The 22,655-nt window shown below is 50.3% G+C and overlaps 1 protein-coding gene across 4 annotated transcripts in view; it reads right to left on the reverse strand.

Annotated features, from left to right (window-relative positions):
• Window positions 1-22,655, reverse strand: part of DHRS12 (dehydrogenase/reductase 12) — a 40,810-nt gene that overhangs the window by 1,315 nt on the left and 16,840 nt on the right. For 2 of the 4 annotated variants that reach the window (XM_043478348.1, XM_043478346.1), the window contains 6 exons: window positions 21,267-21,359; window positions 19,955-20,036; window positions 5,823-5,884; window positions 4,457-4,561; window positions 2,777-2,867; window positions 60-197 (listed from right to left, as the gene is read on the reverse strand). In XM_043478348.1, the coding sequence (XP_043334283.1) occupies window positions 60-197; window positions 2,777-2,867; window positions 4,457-4,561; window positions 5,823-5,884; window positions 19,955-20,036; window positions 21,267-21,359 (571 nt within the window). The remainder of the gene's footprint in view (window positions 1-59; window positions 198-2,776; window positions 2,868-4,456; window positions 4,562-5,822; window positions 5,885-19,954; window positions 20,037-21,266; window positions 21,360-22,655) is intronic. The other 2 variants (XM_043478344.1, XM_043478345.1) reach the window with 2 other exon arrangements.

The following is a 22,655-nucleotide window of genomic DNA, read 5'->3' on the forward strand; positions in this document are numbered from 1 at the left end:
CGGAGAGAGGAGGGTCCACCTCCAGAGACCCTTGGGCAGTGGTTTAGAGAGAAAGTCACCTTGGAAGAAGCAGCCGCTGGGCTGGGAGGTGGCAGCGGGGGCGAGAGCCAGCCACAGCACCGTGTCCGCGCCCTGGGCCTCGGAGCGCAGCCTGGCCCCCAGCCTGGCGTGGAAGCCGGGCATCGACAGCCGCACGCCTGTGGAGGGGGGGGGCGGGCACACAGACAGGGCCGTGAGGACAGCGCCCTCAGCCTCAACTGAGCTGGCCGTTTTAATACCAAAATAACCACGCGGAGATGGAATGAGATCACCAACTGCCCTCTTTCCACTTCAAAACAGCGTTCCTGCAGGCTGTTGGCCCAGACAGGCCTGTCCCCCGGGAGCAAAATCCCCTGGACCTCCCTGATTCCCATCCTAAGAAATGAGGGTCACACCTGAGGCCAAAAGGGCATCAGACTCCCCCCCACCCTTCCTGGGGGACCCATCTCTCTCTCTCTCAAGGCTTCTGACCTCTCCCAGGATCCAGGCTGAGTGTCCTTCGGGCTGCGAGAGTGTTCTCTGCTTTTTCAGCGAGGCGTGTCGGAACAAGGGAAGGGACTCTTTCCTCCCTCTCCCTCGTCCTCCCCAGCACTGGCTGCAGGCTATACCTGCCCCCCACCCCAATACACACACCCATTTGCCCACAGACCTCGGGAAACACACAGTCTTTACAGTCAGCACTCTGGGAAACACAACTGTTCTCTCATGAAGCCAAAGAAAGCAGAGAAAACAACATTTGAGAGATGTAATGAGATCAGAGGATTTCAGAGAAAGGATCATCTAAAAACTAAAAAATAAACGTTTTTTTCTTTTTCCCTTTACAGAAACAATACTTGCTTATTGTGGGAAAATTAGGGAATACTTCTGATGAGTAAACAGAAGAATTTGAGTCCTCCGTTGGGCTTCCCAGCTGGCACTAGTGGTAAAGAACCCACCTGCCAATGCAGGAGACGTAAGAGACGTGGGTTCAATCCCTGGGTCGGGAAGACCCCCTGGAGGAAGGAATGACTACCCACTCCAGCATTCTTGCCTGGAGAATCGCATGGACAGAGGAGCCTGGCGGGCTACAGTCCATGGGGTCAAAAGGAGTTGGAGAAGAGTGAATCAACTTAGCGCGCACACACACATCATACCACTCGGGGAGGACAAGTGTCTGTGGGCTCGGGCCCTTCCCCAGCCCTCCCTCTGGACCCGGAGGCCCAGTCAGCTGCTCTGAGAAGCCCAGTCTTCGCCCTGTGACCTGTGGACCACAGACAGCTGACCGCACCCTGACCCAGATGCTGGACTCAGGTGGTGAGCTCAGAGCGCAGACTTGGCCAGCGCACAGGTTGACGTGAGGACTGTCAGGGTGATGTCCTGCGGGGAGGAGAGGCTGGTGGTTCTCCACTGGCTGATGGAGCTACCTGGTCAGGCAGGGCTGGGCATGTCTCCCACCAGGAAGTGACACGAAATAAGAAGCCGCCCTCTCTCGACAGCCCTGGCCCGAGTGCCTCCTGGGGTGCTCAGCGGAGGACACCCCCCCTTTGCATTTACAATAGGAGGCTGCCAGATGTCCTCAGATCCACCCCCACCATCTCCCCCCCCACACCTGGCAGGCTGGCCTGCTACACCTCTTCCTGCCTGGTCTCCGTGGGATGCAACGGAGCACGACACACTTGCACGACACACCCCCTTCATGGGGATGTGGGCGTAGCGAAAATAAGACCAGAAGGCTGTAAGGTCTGAGGGCCCGATACCTGAGTTTAATGAGATAGCGCCGTTTGCTTCCCATAGACATTTATCCGCAGCGGTGTTCAGGGCTGAACAGATTTCCCGTGCAGGTGTTCCCTAATTTATCAACTCACTCTCCAAGCACCAGTGCTGGGACGAGCAACCTCATTTTCCGCATCTCTTAGGATGAATTCCAAGGATGTAGATGCAGATATTAAGGCCTCTGCTAAACCAGCTTTTGGAAGGTGACAGCAAGCATATGAGAGCCTGCCTCTCACTAGACTGTGGCCAGGCCCAGCCAGGACGTCCCGGCCCCTCTGTGTGCCTCAGTTTCTCCAGATGTAAATGGACGTGACGGCGGTGCCCACCCCAGGAAGGCAGTGAGGGCACAGCCGATGGTATAGAGACAGTGCTGGGAGCAGCGCTGGGCCCTCAAGTGTCCCGTCCCAGGCGTGCTGCCAAGGCTGCCGGTTTCAGTTCCCTTGTGGGGGGGGGGTGCCGGCGGGGGGAGGAAAGAGCTACAGAGCCCAAGTGATGTGCCCGAGGTCTCAGAGGTGAGAGGGGCAGACCCCGAAGAGAGTTCTGTTCTCCTTCCCTCTTTTTCCACGCTTCCAGAGAATTCCACCTGTCCCCTTAGTGACTGTTACTTCCCCTTGTGCAGTCACTATTTCTAGAAACCCAAGCAGTGCGGAGGTGGCCTGGCCTATCCCCACGTCCCCAGCATCTCCCGTAACACTGGGTGTGGACCAAGCGCCCTCTGTCCCTAGGGAGGGGTCCCCAGCCGTACCCCTACCCGGGCGCCACCCACTCCCTGGGCCGCACGCACCTGGGGCACTGACCACACCACCTCTGCCTCTGAGGACCAGGCTTCTCCCTCTCCAGTCCCAGCCTGCCGGGCTCCCGTGGAATCAAAGCCATTCCTCATCCTCCTGATACCGGTTCTAGGTCATTCCTGGGGAGATTCCGTCCTGCGGCCGCCCAGATATTTTTAGATGAAACATGGGCAGCAGGGAACTTAAAGACCTACCTGGGGTGTCGACCCAGCCGGGATGCATGCACGAGAAGTGGATGGCCGGGTGCGCTCGGGCCCACTGCTCCGTCAGAACCACCTGCTGCCTCTGGAACGGGATGAAGGTGAACAGATGGGAGGGGGAAGCAGGGGGGCCGCGGGTGTGCAGAGCCCCTGTCCCCCACCCTCCACAAGGTCAGATCACACCTTCCTCTAGAATCATCGGCTCTTCACCCAGCGAGCTCTGGCTGTGACCCAGGGCTCTGTCCTGGCCCCGCCATCTGAGACGCAGACAGGCCAGCAGCAGGAATGAGGCTGCCCGTGGCCTGAGGGATGCCCCCTCCCTCCCCCAAAAAGTACACCCACAGCGCCCTCTCTCCTAGTTGCTAGTTGTTACCATATTTGCTGCTGGACATGAGCTCGGTGGGAGCACAGAGCGCCCCCAGCAGCACAGGCAGGCACTGAGTGGGTGTCCATGGACACGTGAAGGAACCTTGGAGTGTGGGAACCATCCCGGGATGCTTAGAGAATGCATCTGTTGCAAATTTCTTTAAAAACTGTCAAGTACCCCCATGCAAGCCTCAGCTGTGTGGAGGCCACTGCCCCGCTCCCAGGGCAGTTCGATTACATTTTACAAAGAGCTCCACCTGGGCCCCATTTATGGAGTGAGTGGTTTGTTCCCAGGTTCCCTGGAAAATCCGTAAGGAAGTCTGGTGCCTCTGACTGGTGGGATGCTGAGTCATGACAAGTCGCCCACCAGGAGCTGGTCTGGGGGTTGGTGAGCGAAAGTGCAGGAGTAAGGGAGGGGGGTGGGACAGGACTCCCCTCCAACAAGAGGGAAAGCTGTGGGCGAGGGCAGCCTCACAAACCACCAGGGAGCCCCCCAGCAGGTGAACTGAAGGGCAGGAGCCGTGAATGTGGCCGGCATACAGCCGGCTCCTAGAACAGCTGTGAGAAGCTGAGACACAGAACTTTCTGTTCCAAGTGGCCATGAGACCAGACCTCTGCGCTTTCATGTCTTCAGAACTGGATGTGCATCCCCCTCACTGGGGCTTCCCAGGTGGTGCTAGTGGTAGAGAACCCGCCTGCCAGTGCAGGAGACATGAGAGACACAGGTTCGATTCCTGGGCCGGGAAGAACCCCTGGAAGAGGGCATGACAACCCACCCCAGTATTCTTGCCTGGAGAATCCCATGGACAGAGGAGCCTGGTGGGCTACAGCCCATGGGGTCGCAAAGAGTCAGACACGATGGAAGCGACTCAGTGCACACCCCACAAAGGGAGCCAGAAACCCAGCGCGGTTCTGGTGGCATCCGCCCAGCCAGTGAGCAGGGGCTGCCCAGGGAGAGAGAGGGGACCCCCTGGGTCCATTTCCCCTCTGAGCCATGCAGGACAAGGAACCTCTGCTGAGTCCTGCTGTGGGGAATCACCTGCTATCACCACCCTCTTTATGGGTCTGAGAAATTTGGGAAGAGAGGTGGCAGCTTTTGTGGCTCCTCCTCAGGGTGAGCTGAAGCCCCGCACCCCCAGCCCAGTCCAGGCAGAGCTGAGCTGGGCTTCTGATGGAGAAGATGATTTTCTCTCCCGTGAGGGACATTCAGGTGCTCTGGGAAACAGATCCAAGCTAATCTGTATCCCAGAGTAAGCCTTCCATGGCAAACAGCCCAGGTGACTGTGTTGAGAACAGCCCCTCACTTACTTTGTTCTGCGCATAGACCATGGTGCCGTCGAACGCTGTCCTTTCTGACTGCAGGTCATCGATGTTCAGTTTCTGAACCAGCATTCCTCCAGAGGACACTGTTATCTGCAGTAAACGGAGATTTGTGAAGAAAAGTGCGTAATACCTGCCCATCCCTCTTCTCCGTGTATCTGTTTCTTATTGCTCTTGCGACAAATGACCACAAGCTAAGAGGCTTACAAAAGTGCAGGTGAGTTCCCCCAGCTCTGGAAGCCAGAGGTCTGAAATGTGTCTTGTGGGGCTAAAATCCAAGTGTCAGCAGAGACCTTCTGGCAGTTTGAGGGGGGAATTCATTCCTTGGCTTCTCCGGCTTCTGGAGGACACTCGCAGGCCTCGGTTTGTGGCCGTACCACCCTGACCGCCTCTGCTTCCCTCCTCACGTCTCCTCTGACTCGGGCCCTCTTCTGAGGACCCCTGGGGCTGCACTGGCCCACCTGGATAATCCACAAAACCCACCCCCATCTCACGATCCTTCACTTAATCACATCTGCAGAGTCCCTTCTGCCAGGTCAAGGTGACACAGTCCGAGGAACTGGGACCTGGGCCTCGGGGGTCTGGGGAGGTCATTATTCGCCTCCCACCCCCCCAAAGCAGAGAGAAGGCAGCCTGCATGGACTGCCCTCTTCCTGACTTCTCTCATTTCTGTCACGTTAACCCATGAGCCGTTAACTCCATAGCTGTCCCCTCCCTGTCCCCGCTGGAGTGGCGGGATCTCCAGGATGTACACCCACCCACCCCTGCCTGCCTCCCCCATCTCCCCCCCTTTCCCAGTGCTTTGCTGACTCTCGGATGACTTTGGGAAAGACTTCGGTGAGGGCTGGGGTCTTGAACGTGGCCCTTTGCATGGCTCTGCCTCCCTTTTCATGGTCTCTGTGTGCAACCACCCAACCAGGATGACAGGCAGGAGCAGGGGACGTGGAGGAGCCCCTGAGAGCAAGAGGAGGCGGGGTTGACAGCCGGCTCCCAGGAAGCCTCTACTGCCAGAAGGAGCATCCTGGAAGCCCAGGCCATGCCTCCGGAGCTCCTCAAGTACGTGTGTCCACGGGACAAAGCCCCAGGCCGACCCTCACCTAGGCCTGGACCCCTGTCCACTCCATCAGCAACTCCCCAGACCCACCTGGACGCTGCCTGGGCCGGCTCACCACTGCCGGATCTCAGGTTATCAAACCTCAAGGCCTCTGGACCCCAGGGACCGAATTTGACCCTCACTGTGGATGCGGACAGCATGCCCCCACCTTGGGACAGTTGGGGCCACACATGTAGGACCACTGATTTCCCATCCGGCACAGAGCTGCTGACTTACAAGACATCCCCAGAGTCAACTCACCACTCTGGGGTCGTGTTCTTTCTCCAAGATGGGGATCAGAGCGGTCGTGAGAACATACACACCTGTGGGGGCATGGAGCGTTCGTGAGGTCACGGGGCCGTCGGGGGCCTCGGGACCCCTCCTGTTAGACGCCCTGGGTGGAGGTGAGGTGGCCCCCTTACCTGTTTCCTCCAGGTGAACGGCAAGTGGCTGCCTGAGCTGCAGTCTCCTCCCCTCGGAGGGTTTTTATTTCAACACTGGGACCAGCCCTGTATTGCTATTACTCACTAGCCTGCTCCTTCTCCAGCCTCACAAGGGTTTCCTTTCCCCAGGATTGGAACAAAGATGCCTTAGAACCTCAGAGACTGAGACGAAAAGATGTCCACACCAGAGGAAGAAAAAAAGCAAACTGCACAACAGTCTGTGAACCCACTTTGAGGAGGAGAAAAAATGTATATAGACACACATGTTCGTTATGTCTAGCCTTTACATGGAAAAAATATGAAGAGGAAACATGAAACGGAGCAACACAGCTTAGGCCCCGAGGGTGGGATTAAGTAAAACATTTCCTTCCTCTACTGGACAGTTCTGTATGGTTTGAAATTTAAATATTTTTACAATGAGCATAGAATCTTACAATTATTTCTGTAATCATAAAAGCCACATATATAACATTTTTAATGAGAAAAATATTGTTGAAGTGTTATTTGACATGGAAAGATACTCACAGTATACGGAATGAAGCATTATACAATGTCAGGAAGAACAGAATTCCATTTTTGTAAGGAAAGATGGGTCAGAATGAGGAAAAAGTATCTGCAAGGATGACATTTTGGTACGCTAAAATGTTTAACATGCTTCTCTCTGAGTGGACAATTACGTCTGTGTTAGTCTCTCAGTTGTGTCCGACTCTTTTCGATCCTGTGGGCTGTAGCCCACCAGGCTCCTCTGTCCATGGGACTCTCCAGACAGGAATACTGGAGTGGGTTGCCCTTCCCTTCTCCAGGGGACCTTCCCGACTCAGGGATCGAACCCCAGTCTTCTGCATTGCAGGGGGATTCTTTATGGTCTGAGCCACCAGCTGATGTCTATGTTCTTATGCTCATGTGTATTTTTTCCCCAATGAACACATATTGCCTCGTGTTAAGCGGTGGCGGCAGCGGGGCTGGGTTTCAGTGAAAGCCCCGGGCTCTCTCCTGAGTCACTCAGTTCCTGCCTGACCAGCTCTGCCCACTACCTGGAGCCCAGCACGTGTCCCACCCTGCACCCAAGCTCACGGGAGCAGCCTGGCACCGTGGGGAGGGCACTGGGGGAGCCAGGAGTCTGCATTTGAGTCCTGGCTGGCACCTGCCAGTGGCGTGACCAGGGGCAGGTCGACAGAGCAGTGTGGCCTGGGTTTCTTTACTTGAGAAAAGGATATGACAGCTGGCCAGCCCACCTCCTGGAATCAGAGGCTTTGTGCCTGCAAATTGGAATGCTCTCTGTGCACACTGGTTGTTACCATTTTATTTCTTTATCATTATTACTATTATTATTAGCGATTCTCAGTCGTGCCTGTCACCTCACACAGCATTCTCAGTTCTCCATACCCCAAACTGTGGCTGGAGGGGCCAGCCTTGTTAATATTTGTGTTTATTTGTTTGTTTTTGATGTTCGTGATTTTAAATGTCTGGTGAATGCTGGGTCTCCGACAGCTGTTCGCCTCCATGCGGTGGCCTTAAACCCTTCCTTTGCATGCACTGCTGGTGACTCTCTCTGTGATTTAATTTTCGAGAAGTAGAAAGGACTTCTGCCAAAAGCTATCAGCCCTGCCACGACAGATAGTCATAAATGACTCCTTGGCGGAAAGGAAAGGAAAGCTGAAAGCAGGTTTCACAAGGAAGGCTTCACCCTCTCCCTGAGAGGCCCCACTGCTCCCCTTCAGGATCAGACTTGCTCACCCCGCTGACCCAGCACACCTCCAGGATGAAGGAGAGCTGGGGGGGCCCCTTTGCGCCTCTCCCCGCAACCCAGGAGACAGTGATGTGTTTTGTTTTCTGCTTCAGGCTCTGCGAGAATATGCTGTATCCATTTAGATGCTAGCAGAGTTACCCTGTCGGGTTTCCCTGGTGGCTCCCTGGTAAAGAATCCGCCTGCAATGCAGGAGATGTGGGCTCAATCCCTGGGTTGGGAAGATCCCCTGGAGAAAGGAAATGGCAACCCATTCAAGTATTCTTGCTTGGAGCACTTCATGGACAGAGCAGCCTGGCAGGCTACAGTCCACAAGAGAGTTGGACATGACGGAAGGACTGACACTTTCACTTGCAGAGTTACCCTGTAGGAAGATTAGCCGGGCCGCTCATCCTCACCTGTGAGGCACAGCCAGGTAGTAGGTGCTTTTCTAAAAACTCCTGGGGAAACTGCAGTTTTTAACAACAGGCCTTCTGGGGTCTCTTCTATCTTAAAAAAAAAAAAAAAAAAAAAATGATTTCCCTGCAAGTCACTGCAGAGTACTCATCTCAGTGCTCAGAGATGACCTAGAAGGGGAGGTCACCTAGAGGGGAGGGGAGGAGATTCAAGAGGGTGGGGATATATGTGTATATATGGCTGATTCATGTTGTTGTACAGCAGAAACTAACAACATTATAAAGCAACCATACTCAAAAAAAAAAAATTCTCCCTCATCCCAAGTCCCCCACCCTACTTCCTGGGGCCCAGCTATAGCCCCAAGCAGATCTGAGCCATCATGCATGTTTTTTGCCTCCTGGGTCTCCAGCTTTATCATTTCAAAACACGTGTCACTCTACACATGCAGCAAGCATTTCTCCTCCCTCAGAAGGAGATGAAGCCTCTCTTTCCGGTCATAAGCGATTTAGAATCCTCCAGCCTCCTAGCCTCCCTTCTGAGGCCCCTCCTATGTACCTTCCGTGTCTTTTCAGGCCAGCAAAGAGAAACACAAGAAAAATCTGCTAAATGCCCCGTATAACTTCCTTGTTCCTGTTCCCTTCTGCCTATAAAATTTCTAGCCTTGTACAACTCTTTCATGCCCCATCTACTGCTAAATGGATGCTCCCTAATTTTATGAATCTCTGATTAAAGCCAATGAGAACTTTTAAAAAAAATCTGCTAAGTTAATAACATAAAAATGTATAAGCAATATGTATGTATATATTTGGGGTCCCCTGGTGACTCAGATGGTAAAGAATCTGCCTGCAATGCAGGAGATCCAGGTTCAATCCCTGGGTGGGGAAGATCCCCTGGAGAAGGGAACGGCTACCCATTCCAGCATTCTTGCCTGGAGAATCCCAAGAACAGAAGAGCCTAGCGGCTACAGTCCATGGAGTCACAAAGAGTTGAACACAACTGAGCGACTAACACTTTCACTTCATGTATATATTTATATATTTTTTAATGAAAAGAACTGGAATTAAGACAATCCCAAAGAGGTTTTGTGACTTTTCCAAGTTCCCAGCAAGTCCATGCAGAGTGGAAAAGAAATGGCAAATCTTTTGTTCTTTTTAATCTCTCTTTCCTTGAGTCATTAAACCACAGAGTCCCAGCCTACTGCAGTGCCAAGGGAGTAGGAACGAATCCCTTGTCTGCAAGTCACCGTTCCCTGGGGATGAACTTGGCTCCAGGAGCTCCTCTCCCAGCTCACAGGTCCTACCACGGGCCTGCCGTGAACACAGGCACCAATGCCATTCTCCTGCCCCAAAGCCCTTCAACACTCCAGGCTTCCAACCAGATTCAGCAGAAACTCGTCAGCCTGGCATGGTAGACTCCTTCTGGAAATGTGCCCCCCCCACCCTTAGGGGTGACTCCGTTTCCTGTTTATCACAACACACACCGAGTCCTGACCTTGGGCCTGGCGCTGTCGTTTGGACCATGTGGCCTCGACCACATGGGCAGAGCAGACTGAGTTAGAGGTGACCCCGACCTTAGCAGGAGACCCGGGTTTAATCCTTGGGCCAGGAAGATCCCCTGGAGAAGGAAATGGCAACCCACTCCAGTATTCTTGCCTGGAGAATCCCACGGACAGAGGAGCCTGGTGGGCTACAGCCTGTGAGGTCGCAAAAGTCGGACACAACTGAGTGACCAGCACTTTCTCTTCTTCCTGATCCGAGCTGTGCCAGTCAAACTCTCCCTCCAAGTGTGTGGACACAGGACCCTTGACTCAGCGGCCGCCCTATTTGGCCCATGGATGTGGACAAGCAGACCCGGGGAGGGCTGGGATGGAGTCTGCGGACAACAGCCCCAGAGAAACAGGGAAAATTCGCCCGGGGCCTCATGCTCTCCTATCCTGTCCCTGATGCCCCCCCAAAGCCCAGCTGTGCCTCCACCACTGAGTTCCATGAAGGCCGTCCTTGCAGCCCCCTCCAGGAGATCAATTCTGTTTAGTCAGTTTGAGTGGGTTCCTGCTCCTGGTAACCAGACAAACCCTGAGACACTGGGCTTGTCTTAGCTAGAAAACCCACCCATTCACCTGTGCCATCAGCTCATGAGACTATCCCCGGAAAGCTACAGGCAGGCCTCTGCTAGAAACGGCTATGAGTGTCTTTGGTCATTTCAGTCCTAATGTGAACCAGTTCTGTAACTTCTGTTCCTCCGAGACTGACTAGCTAAGACCAGAGACATGTGGGGGATTCTGAGCGTTGATGTGGAAAGAAAAAAACATAAAAAGGAGAAGCTATTTTAGAGTCTGGGCTCCTGGGGGAGGCAGGCCCGGGTGTAGGGAAGACACCTTCAGGCATGGGATAATGTGCCCGAGCTGAGTCCTGCTCCCAGTAATAAGGAAAATAATTCATTATCATTATGACTCATTAGTATTTTAAATTTACACAATGCCTTCCTTCCAAGGAACTCATTATGTCGATGGAGGTTCATTACGAGAAGGAGATTTGGGAGTGGATTTATGTTGGACACAGTCTTCTAAATACGGCAACAAGGACCTTTATGACATGGGTACATGACTTGAAGCAAATCTCTCTCTATAAGCTAATTAGGAAGGGATGCTAAACTGTGCCAAGCCGGGCGAAGCTGAAGGAGAGATGCATAGTCCTCTTAAAGCGTTCCGGAAACCACAGTTCCATCCAAATATTAAATTTATGGTACCCCTGAAACCGTACCATAGCATTTGTATTATATATTTCAATAGCATTAAAATAATTGTTTGGTGAGAAAAATATACTGCAGTGTTCACATTTAGCACGAAGAACTGATTAGAGTTTCTATTAAAAGAAACCTTTAAAACCAGCTTGAGTTAAAGTCATTTTGGTTACTAGGTGGGTATATTTGGGTCCATGCTTTACCAAATGTACTATCTGCTGGGGAAAATAATTGTCCTTCTACCCCTGGGAAGTTATTGGTGTGGATTTTAAAGGAGCAGACAGCTGCATGGTGAATGCCATTCGGTCCTTGTCCCACGGGTACAGTAACACAAACATCCCATAGTGAGCCCCGGGGCCTCACACACTCACTTTACAAATTATATAAAGACCATTTCAAAGATCATATTACCAGGGAAAGCTGGCAGCAGAGAGTCCCAGAGAAAATGAGGAAGCAGGACTCAAGCTGAGTCCTGCTCTCAGTAATAAGGAAGATAATTCGAGTCATCAACTTCCCGTGGGGTATTTACTCTTGGCTTGGGGTCAGACAGCAGTGAGGGGTGTCAGATCTTTTCCCCGTGCCCCCAACCTCAACTTCCCCCTCTCCCTGCCACTTCCAGTTCCACATTTTAAATACCAGTGGCTACATGCGTGCTAAGTCGCTTCAGTCGTGTCCAACTCTTTGCGACCCCACGGACTGGAGCCCACCAGGCTCCTCTGTCCATGGGATTCTTCAGGCAAGAATACAGGAGTGGGTGGCCATGCCCTCCTCCAGGGGATCTTCCTGACCCAGGGATTGAACCCGTGTCTCCTGTGTCTTCGGTACTGCAGGCAAATTCTTTACCCCTGAGCCACAGGGGAAGCCCCTTTAAAACACCAGACCCAGTACTAAGTACTGTGAGGGATCCTTGCCGCGGGGTGTTCACCAGGCATTAACACGTTATCATGTAATGAACCTACACCCGCAGTGAGGTCAGTGCTGTGCGGAAGTGCATGGACTGTCACAGCAGGGGTGGGGTGGGGGGTGCGTCAGAGCCACAGGAGCGAGAGATGACGTCTGAGCTAAGACTGAGAGGAGAGGCAGAAGGAAGCCGGCAGGGTGCTGGGAGAGCGCAGGCGTGGGAAGGAGGGTGTCCAGGCGTGGGGTACAGTCTGTGCAAAGAGCCCAGGGGTATTGAGGGCTCACTCAAGGCTGGTTGAAGCCGACAGCAGCCAGAGAGCCTTGTTTAAACATGGGGATGGACCTCTGTGAGCTGTAACGGGAAGAAGCCATCTGGGGGTGGCGCTGGCACCTGTCTTGGGCTCCAGGTCACCCACAGAAGTGAAAATGTCGTCACTTCCTTGTCCTCCCCAGGCTACTTGAGGTCTGAGCCTCAGGACTCTTGTTTAATCGCTCAGTCATGTCCAACTCTTTGGGACTCCGTGGACTGTAGCCCGACAGGCTCCTCTGTCCATGGGGATTCTCCAGGCAAGAATACTGGAGTGGGTTGCCATGCCCTCCTCCAGGGGATCTTCCCAACCCAGGGATCAAACCCAGGTCTCCTACATTGCAGGCAGATTCTTAACCCCTGAAGCCACCAGGATACTAGAGGCTAAAGCAGTGTTTCTGGTGCAGGATGACTGAATCTGCTCCCTGCCGTCACAGCCGAGAGGGAGGCTGTTGCTACTACACCTGGGACACAGTGAAAGCTCCTGGTTTACAGCGGGGAGAGCGCGGGCTCATTAAAAGCATGAAGGTGCTTAATTGGGATTTTGTTTTTAAGATTCCTCAAATGAGCACCTGCTCGAATGGCTGTGGGTAGCACTTCTTGAAAAACACCCATGGAACCCCAACCAGATCATCAGACAAGTTTCTGAGCCCCCAGGACAGGACGGGGCCGGGCACCTCGCCTGCTCCCTGGACTGGGGCCAGTGCTCCTTGGCTGGGAGAGTAGGAGAGTGGTCCCCACGGGGCCCCGAGAGAGATCACCCCAGCCTGGGCGCTGCAGCGGCTCAGATACCACCCTGGAGTGGCAGGCAGGGCAGGTGGGGGTGGTCCAGGCACACCATGGCCCAGGGACTCAACTCTAGAAGGTTTTTCTGCCTCATCCCAAACAGCCTCAATAGCAGCAGAAAACCAAAGCCGACGGGTGAATGACCTCTGACTTTTGGGACTCTGACCCCGACCTCTGCGCAGCACTGCACCACATGGAAGGTGCCACTGCACGTCCTCCTCGCCAGCTGATAGTGTGGGGCACCCGCTGTCCCCAGGCCTGAGCGGGGTGACCTGTGCTCTAAGCTGGGGAGAAGACAGTGCCCTTTCTAGGAGCACATGGATTACCAAGGAGGGCACCTCAAATCCACCGTAATAAAGAATCTGCTTCTTACCAAGAAACAGACTCACTGTGCCCAGAGCTAAGATGCTGTCCTTTCTTTTTGCTTTATTTTATATATCTTTACATACAGTAAAACTCTGTGTGTATATGTGTGTGTGTGTGTGTGTGTGTGTGTGAGTGTGTGTGTGTGAGTGTGTATGGCTCTATGCGCTTTTACCAATGCAGAAGATTGGGTAACTAACTATGCATTATATTGTAGAGTGATTTAGAACCATCCATCACCCCAAATATTCCCTCTCAGTCACCTGGATCCTTTGTGGTCACACCCTCCTTGCATCCCTGATCCCCAGCAACCACGGATCTGTTCCCAGTCCCCAGAACGAGTCTGGCTTGATTTTCGCCAGTGCGTTGAAGATTTATCCACATTGCTGCAAATGTCCATATTTTGTTCCTTTTTCTTGAGGCACAGCATCCCGTGCTGTGGAAGTACCACAGTTTATTCGCCAGTTGAAGGACAGCTGGGTTGTCTTCAGTTTAGGGTGATAAGGAATAAAAATAAAGTAGCTATAAACATTCGTGCTCATGTTTTTGTGTGAACATCTGATTTCTCCTGGGAACATAGCTTCCAACTCCTTCTTTAACCCTCGCCTCTAGCCTGTAAAGGTATCATGATCCCATTTTACAGAATGGGGACGTGAGGCTTGGGGAGGTTAAGGCAGTTCGCACACGTCGCCAGAGGAGCTGGATCACAGGCTGAGCTCCTCGTAAGGGCCAGGCAGTGCCTGCCTTCAGCGACTCATGCCCTTTACTAGAAACCACCTATCAATGGGTGACTTCTATGGTGCTAAGACAGAGTCACAGAGGGTGCTCTGGGAGCCAAGAGCAGGAACGCTGGCCAAGCTCCAGGCTAGGGGCGCTCTCAACCGAGTCACAGAGAAGCGAAAGTGAGTAGGAAGGGTACATTCCAGGCAGAGGAGCCTCAGAGATAAAAGCAGGGAGGTATCTAGTAATGGGCTGACTGGGGACTTCCCTGGGCGTGCAGTGGCTAAGACTTGGAGTGTGCAAAGCATGGGGCCGAGTTCAATCCCTGGTCAGGGAACTAGATCCCACATGGCAGCAACTAAGACCCAGCACAGTCAAATAAGTAAATATTTTTAAAACTAATAATGTACTGGCAGAGGATCCATGTTGTGAAATAATGGAAGTATGTCTGGGCAGATAGGGGAGGTACAATAACAAAGGACTGCATTCCAGGTTAAGGAATTTGGGTGTTACAAAAACAGTACCTGACATTGCTATAGTGCTTATTATTCCCAGGTTCTGTGTCTCTCTGGGAATCTTGAAGGTTTGGGAGCTGGAAGGTTTCAGGAACCAAGGATTATTGACAAGTGAGAATGCCTGGTGCCAAACACATTCAGTGCCTGAGGGCACATCCCTCAGAAGTACCATTCTCTGCTTTCCCAGGGTCTGGACCGCAGCTCCCTTCATGGATGAAAAGAGAACTTATTGTATAGTTACTGAAATTGTTTATGTGTCTGATTCACCCACTGGACCAGGAGTCCCTATAATTTCCGAATCCTTATCGCTGACCACAGCTTACAGTGTGTGCTCTATAAATCTTTACTGAGCAGACAAAATATTTTGTTCATTAAACATTTCAGGCTAATAGTTAACCACATCCTTAACTCAGAGGACCCATTTCCAAAGAATTAGAATGTAATAAAACAGACCCTTGCTGCAGATTACTGTTTGACCATATTCACCCCCTCTTCCCCACCTTCCTGGGAGGAGTATGTTTCCCTGACTCTTGATTCAGGGCTCCGTGAAATGACTTGCATTAGTGGTTAGATGTTAGCAGATCTGAAGCAAGCGGGGACTTGCAAGGTTCTTGCACACCTGGGCTTCTGCTATTGCTGCTGGAACATACTCTGGCCAGCCTAATGGTCCAAGGAGGATGCAAGGATTTGGAACATAATGTAGACCCTATTTGCTGAGATACCCTGCTGAGCCCAGCTGAGGTTAGTCCACCCAACAGACCTGCATAAGAGTTAGCAAGAAATACACGCTTATTATTGTGTGCCTCAGAGATCTGGGGGATGTTTGTTATGTAGCAAGAGCTGACAGATACAACCCTATAGCAAAAATGTACCAACTATAATTTTATTTAGAAAGGGGAGCCACAGACTCTGGTTTCAAACTACTTCTGACCCTGTTTCCTTGTCTGTGAAATCTGTAGAGTTGTTAGGAGGACTGAATGAGATAATTAAAAAAAAAACAGTGCAGACCTGGCACATGGAAAGTGTCCAGTGTGTGTGTTATTAGCATTAGTATCATCACTATTATATTAAGGTGTGGGTTTCCCTGGGGGCTCAGAGGTAAAGAGTCTGTCTGTCAAAGCAGGAGATGCAGGTTCAATTCCTGGAAGATCAGGAAGGGTCAGGAAGATCCCCTGGAGAAGGAAATGGCAACCCACTCCAGTATTCTTGCCTGGGAAATCCCATGGACAGAGGAGCCTGGCAGGCTACAGTCCATGGGGTTGCAAAGAGTCAGAAGTGACTTAGTGACTAAACAGCAAAAACATATTAAGGTGTTTCTGAACCCTGGGTCCCTGCCTTCAGTAGCAGTTCCCATTGGGTGTGGATCTATGCCAGCAGTAGAAAGCTCCAGATAACAGAATGTGAAGTGAACAGAATATGAACATTTACTGTACACTGATGTATATACGGGTTTCCCTGGTGGCTCAGTGGTAAAGAATCTGCCTGTAATGCAGGAGCCACAGGAGATTCAGGCTCCATCCCTGAATCACGAAGATCCCCTGGAGGAGGGCACAGCAACCCACTCCAGTATTCTTGCCTGGAGAATCCCATGGACAGAGGAGCCTAGCAGGCTACTGTTCATAGGGTCACAGAGTCGGACATGACTGGAAGCAACTTAGCACACACACGCATGAACGCACGATGTATGTATGGCCTTCCAAAATAACCTCAACTGAACTTCCCCACCTTCTACCAAAGGGCTGAGGCACCCCGCCTGTTTATTACAGCCAACTAATTGATGACACAGCAGTTCTGGAGGACGTGGACGGCGTCCTCATCTTGAGCCCCGTGGGTGAGAGGGGCTGAGACGTGGGTGAGAGTTTTAACCAGCTCGGGCTGTGGCCGGCTGCCAGCACATCACTCAGCCAAGCGCCTCCGCCCCCTCCCCACATCTGTCTTCCCTCCTCATGGACTCTTAATGCCGCTGAATGCTAACAGGCAAAATGTATATGCTTGGAGAAGACCCAAAGCCCAGGAGCAAGAACAGCACCCCAACAGAATCTGTCTCATGAGATCACTTCACCTCCACGCTTCATCTCCCCACAAAGGTACCCCAGGCAGTTCCTTTTTGTTTCCCGGGAGAGTGAACGATGAAAACCTCTCCAGGCCCCACCCACGTCCACAAAAGGAGAAGGAGAGTGATTTCCAAACTGTATCTAATTCATGTACTATGATATTGTCACGCGGAGCCACACACAGCCACAGGCTCTGACAGCATCTCAGTGATCCTCCACCAAACCTAAGGGTTTCCAAATCCCTAGAACCTGCTGATAAATTCTGCAGATGCTAGTATCGTCTTGTCCTCAGCATTATCAGGAATCTACTGACGTTTGCCTGAGGACTGGAGGCATTTCTAGTGGCCCAACTGAATCTTAGAAAACAGAAAACAACCTAACCCGTGTTGCATAATCGGGCTGAGAAAACATGTTTCATATTAGAAAGGCAGCCAGCAATTTCCTAGGACTCAAATAGAGGTCTGAGCTGTCCATTGGGCTCGGGACCTGCTCAAGAATAATAATATTTGAACCTCCTTGTATCTCCTTATCTGTGAAGCAGAGAGACGTCTACCTGCCCTCCCGTCACTGAATTGCCTCTGTGTATATTGGACTCCGTCTTCCCCTCTGGAGAGGATGAATAAATATTAAGCATGAGAATTATCAGGCTTCTCAGAGAAGTTGGGAAGATCAATGTTTCTAGCACAAGTAGGAAATGAAAATGAAGAGATATCAAGGTCCTTGGAAGCAGACCTGATCCGTACAAAAGTACAACATAACCTGCCGTGTAATGAAAAAGGCAAAAAATAAAAGGAAGCTCCCTGGCAGTCCAGTGGTTAAGACTCAGTGCTTTCACTACTGTGACCTGGGTTCAATCCCTGGTTGGGGACCTGAGATCCCACAACCCGTGCAGCGCAGGAAAAGAAAAAAAAAAAGGCAGTCTTGGAGTCCATCAGATCTACCCACATTCTCAGTCAACGCAGATTCCCAGGGGGCCTTCTAAGCAGTGCCCCAGCCCCACACCATGCTTTCCCAGCATGGCAGGTCTCCCCACTGCCAGGCTCCCTTAGCCCTTATTTCACATTAAAGCAGTTTCAGATCTAAGGGAGGAGATGCTGGGGGAGAGGCTGGCAGAACTTGTCCTGGTTATTTACGAACATGGGCTCTGGAGGCAGGCGGACCTGGCTTCAAATTCTGGCTCCTCCACTTGACCTTGGGCAAGTTACTCAAGCTCTCTCAGTGCTAGTTTTTTCATCTGTAACTGTATAGGCAGGAATACCTCCGCTACAGCGTGGTGCTGTGGGTTCAATGACATGTATACATCCCCTCCCCCAGGGCGGAGCACGCAGCACATACCCAGTGGAGTGGAGTTGGGTGGTGGATGGGTGGGTGGGAAGCAGCAGAGCTGGCTTCATCTTGTGCAACCCCTTGTACTTTTTGAACAGAGGAGCCCCCACTTTTGTTTGCCACTGGGCCCTACAAATCACAAAGCTGATCCTGGGGTGCAGCCAACCTAGGAGGCCAGCTGCTAGGATCCCAGGAGTCCCTACCATCCAGGAGAGTCAGAAGGCAAACCCTGTCATGACCCCACATTCGTGTACTTCTGGTACTTTGGGCAAGGACACCGCATTTGGAACAAAGCAGAAGATGGGAATATTTTGTCCTAAACCTGCAGCATCTCATAGCAAGCTCCCAGGGATTTGTTTAAAAAGAAAGAAATGCAACCTCAGAGCTGGGGAGAAGGGTCCTTCTCTGCTCTCCTCCTGAAGGGAGAATGACGAGCAATCTCCTTTGGCCCCTTCCTTCCTCCATCCCAAGCAGGTGAGCACTTCAGTAATAAATATAGTAAATTTGGGAGCAAGAAACTGGGCTTCCTGGGAGGGGTTGGTGGTGTCTGTCTGGGATCATCCAGCCACAACAAAGCCAGCAAGGCTGCCTAATTCTGGGGGTTCAGCATTAAGGAAGTCATCTGGCTCTCACCTGAGCCACACCCTTCACTCAGCCTTGTCAGCAACAACAGTGACTTAGGGCTTTCATTCATTATTATTCTACTGCCTTACTCCTCACTCTGTTCAGTTCTTGGGTGGGAAGAGGTTGCTATTTAATGGATACCCTCAATGACCCCAGCAGCCGCAGGAACCCCCACCATTCATCCTGTGACTTAGGATTAATTAAAACGCCATATTAAAAGCCTCACTTCCTCAGAGGAAGTGGTATGGTCACCGGGGAGAATCTGAGAGTCATTGCCTCTCCCAGGTGAAAGGCACTGAAATCGTCTACAGACGGTCCCCAATTTACAACAGTTTGAATTACGATTTTTCGATGGTGTGAAAGCAATATGCATTCCTTAGAAACTGTATTTTGAATTTTGGGTTTTGAGCTTTTCCTGAGCTGGTAATAAACGGTAAGACGCTCTCTCAGGATGCACGGCAAGTTCCCAGTCAGCCAGGCAATCACAAGAGTGAACAACCTGCACATTTACAGCCACCCTGGACCAGACAACCATTCTGTTTTTCAGTTGCAGCACAATATTTAATAAACATGAGAAACTCAATACTTTATTATACACTAGGCTTTGTGTTAAATAATTTTGTCCAACTGTAGGCTAACGTTAAGTGTTCTAAGCCTATTTAAGGTTGGCTGGGCTAAGCAAGAATGTTCCATAGGTTAGGTGGATTAATTTTCAGTTTACAGTGTGATCAACCTACATATGATGGGTTAACTGGGACCTAACCCCATCCCAAGTTGAGGAAGATCTGTACTCCAGAACCCTTGGTTCAAGAAGGAGAAAAATCCAAAGAGGTTAAAATTCTGGCCCATTGGTTCTCAAACTTAAGTGTGCATCAGAATCGTCTGGAGGGCTTGTTCAAACACAGATTTCTTGGTTCTGTCCCAGTTTTGGATTCAGTGGATCTCGGGGTGAGGCCCAAGAACATGCATTTCCACCAAGTCCCCTGGTGATGGTCCAGGAACCCCACTTTGAGAATCACTGACCTGGTACAAAACACATTGGCCTGTTATTACAGAACCCAGGGGTCCTGTGTTTCAGGTAAACAAATGCCTTTCTAGGCCCATGTTCTTGGCTCATGGCTGCTCCTTCCTCAGCCCTGGCTGGAAGTTCTCTTGGCTGCAGTTTTCATACTTGCCCTTTCCACCTAAGGTGACCCTGCCCTCCTCCCCAAAGTCATGTCTATAATGAGCCTTGAGCTTCCTAGGAAAAAAACCACTTTAAGAATAGTATTTCTGGCACTAACGCATATTATAAAAAATAAGACAAGAGTGTTTTATGAAGAACAAATAATGCATTTAAAGATAAAGTGAATACAATCATGCTATGCACCAAGAACTCCAAAAGTTTATCACTACTTTTCTGATCCTTCTACAGTTTCTGATCCTTCTCCATTTATTTTGCTAAAAATAAATAAGAGAACCGCTTACACTTACCCAGAGTGTTGGTAGCAAAGTTTTTTTCAAGTCCGTCTTCCGTGAGCTCTCTCTTATTGACCATGCAACCTGCATTATTGATCTAGAAATCACAGTTCCCATTTCAAAATAAAGGAAAATAGGGCCAAGGGACCTGTTTCCACATCCCATAGCTCCATGCCACCACTGGTCCCACGGGTATGTGATGACAATTCATGTGCTGCTCTACTGTCTCTTCACACCAAACCCCTTCCTGGAAAATGCCACTTGTGCAGCAGGCTCAGCCATGGGACTGTGCAGACTTCCAACGACCAAGGCTCGGCCAGGCGACCTAATTCACAATAAAGTGCCCTGGAAATTTGTCTAGGCCAATGCTATCCAGTAAAAGTATGTAATTTCAAGTTTTCTAGAAAGTAGTCACATTAAAAAGGTAAAAAGAAAAACAGCTTCTAAGAGTTTTCTGAGGTGCTGTCTCCCAGGCTGCAGTCCTCATTTTGCCCCAAATAAAATGTAACTCACCAAAAAAAATAAATAAAAACGTAAAAAGAAACAGGTAAAATTGATTTTAATAATGTATAGTATTTAACTCACCATATCTAAAATAGTAGCTTTTCAAGACGTAATCAACATAAAAATGTAATCAATATAAAAATGTTAGTTTACTTTTGTTTTTTTTTTACACTAAGTCTTCGACTTTGGTGGATTTTTACACTGATGGAACATCTCAGTTTGAACCAGCTACATTTCAAATGCTCTGTAACCATACTGGACAGTGCAAGACTAGACTTGGGTCTGAACGAACATTTTGGAACACATGAGAAACTCTTTGGGCAGAAAAGCAGCTCAGCTCAAAGCAGAATCTGTGTGAGGAGCAGAGGGACACCAGCCCACCTGAGTCTTTCAACTTCCTCATTGGAGCAGCTGACTGATACCAAAAGATTTGGTTGTCTGCAACAGGGGTTCTTTTGCACTAAGCTTTTTAATTTTCCCCTGAGTCTCTAATTTTAATACATCAATCCCCAAATCTACAGAGTTCAAGAATGGCAGTACACAAATCACCATTTTATGAAAAAATGGAACCTTTCCATCACCCCCCAAAGACCCAGTATAGGGTCCCTTCCTTTACTCACACATCCAAGCAACATGGTTAGAATGACTCAAATGAGTGAACCTGGTGACATAAACAGGCCTGCCCGTAAAAGATTCTCACTGAGGTGTCACCATCCAGACACACACACACACACACACACACATACACACAGAGTCTTCATCCACACAGAGGAGAAACACACAGGCATGAGATTTAACCCCTACTTATGTTTACAAAGCTCACCAAGACATTGAGGGTATGTTCCTGCTTGAAATTTTCAACAAATTTCCAGATTGACTTGGGAACAGACAGGTCCACAATATGCAGAAAGATGTTCTAAACCAGAAAACAAAAGAAGTCATACAGTTAAAAAAAAATGTACTTTTTTCATTAAAAATGGTTTTAAAAAACAAATCATTTGGAATGATATAAAATGCAAAGTCTCACTGCTCAGAAGTACATCATTGTTCACAATTTCTTATGAATCACCCAGAAATACTTTAAGTACATACAACATTTGTACATACATGTTTTAGGCATTATATATACATATATATATACACACTAAGCATTATATATATGTTACACATGTGTATGTGTAGCCCCTTTCCATATAAATAGATTCAGACTATACATTGTTCCATATGCTTCTTTTTCACTTAACATGTTTTAGAGATTTTTTTCCTTAAATATAAATCTACCTTATTTCTTCTAATGGCCACAAAACATCGCATGGATGTGTCATAGTTTCCTACCAATCATTTGGGGGTTTTTTGTCAATATTCTGTTCCAAAGAGAATATCTAGGGCACATCAGAACTATGAGATGACAACTTCCTCTGTGACTCAGCCCTTGCTTACGATGTCAATCTCAGCCTTGTGCTATGGTTACCTCTGGACACAGCCCCACTCCCCTACCCCACCCCACTTAGACTCAGAATTCCCTGACGGAGGAGCCACATCGAGGGCACCCCATGGCAGTGGTGCACACACAGCCATGCATGTCAATGAGCAAAGCACTCTGGCCGTTGGGCCCCTTTTTCCAGCACATACATGAAACTTGCATTCTCAGCACCCACTGAACGGCCCTGAGTTCAACGTCACTGAACGTCGCTGAGGCTCAGCGTCCCTGAACTCCAGCAGGCGTCAGAGACTTATCACCAACCCAAGGCAGAGATTTCTGCTGCTGGGAACTGACCTCCAGACAAGCCATAAAACCCATAATACAGCAGAGTTCAGTGCCCTGCCTCAGTTTCCCCAGCAACGGAGCCACTGAACCCAAGGAAGAATTTCTACTGATCTTAAAACATGTTGTCTCATCCTGAGACAAAGGCTCAGAGAATGAGAAAAGAGAAACCACCCCACCTTATGACTCAGAAGGCCTGTAATCAGCTTGAATGCCATTTTCGGCTTAAGTCTGGCATAACTGAGTCTTCCTCTGCCTTCAAGGGAGAGGAAAAGCACTGTGCGTACAGAACTACACTCTTCTCAAAAGTCCCTGAAGGCCCTGGCCCAGCCAGAGTGAACACGAGGCTGTTGACTCACACCAGAGTCAGCCATGAGCCTCTGCCGATGAGGGCAGGCCAAGTCCGGACACCTAATCCTTTCATTCCAAGGTCTTCCCCGAAATCAC

The sequence above is a fragment of the Cervus canadensis genome, chromosome 9 (assembly GCF_019320065.1).
Source record: "Cervus canadensis isolate Bull #8, Minnesota chromosome 9, ASM1932006v1, whole genome shotgun sequence".
Classification (NCBI taxonomy): Eukaryota; Metazoa; Chordata; class Mammalia; order Artiodactyla; family Cervidae; genus Cervus; species Cervus canadensis.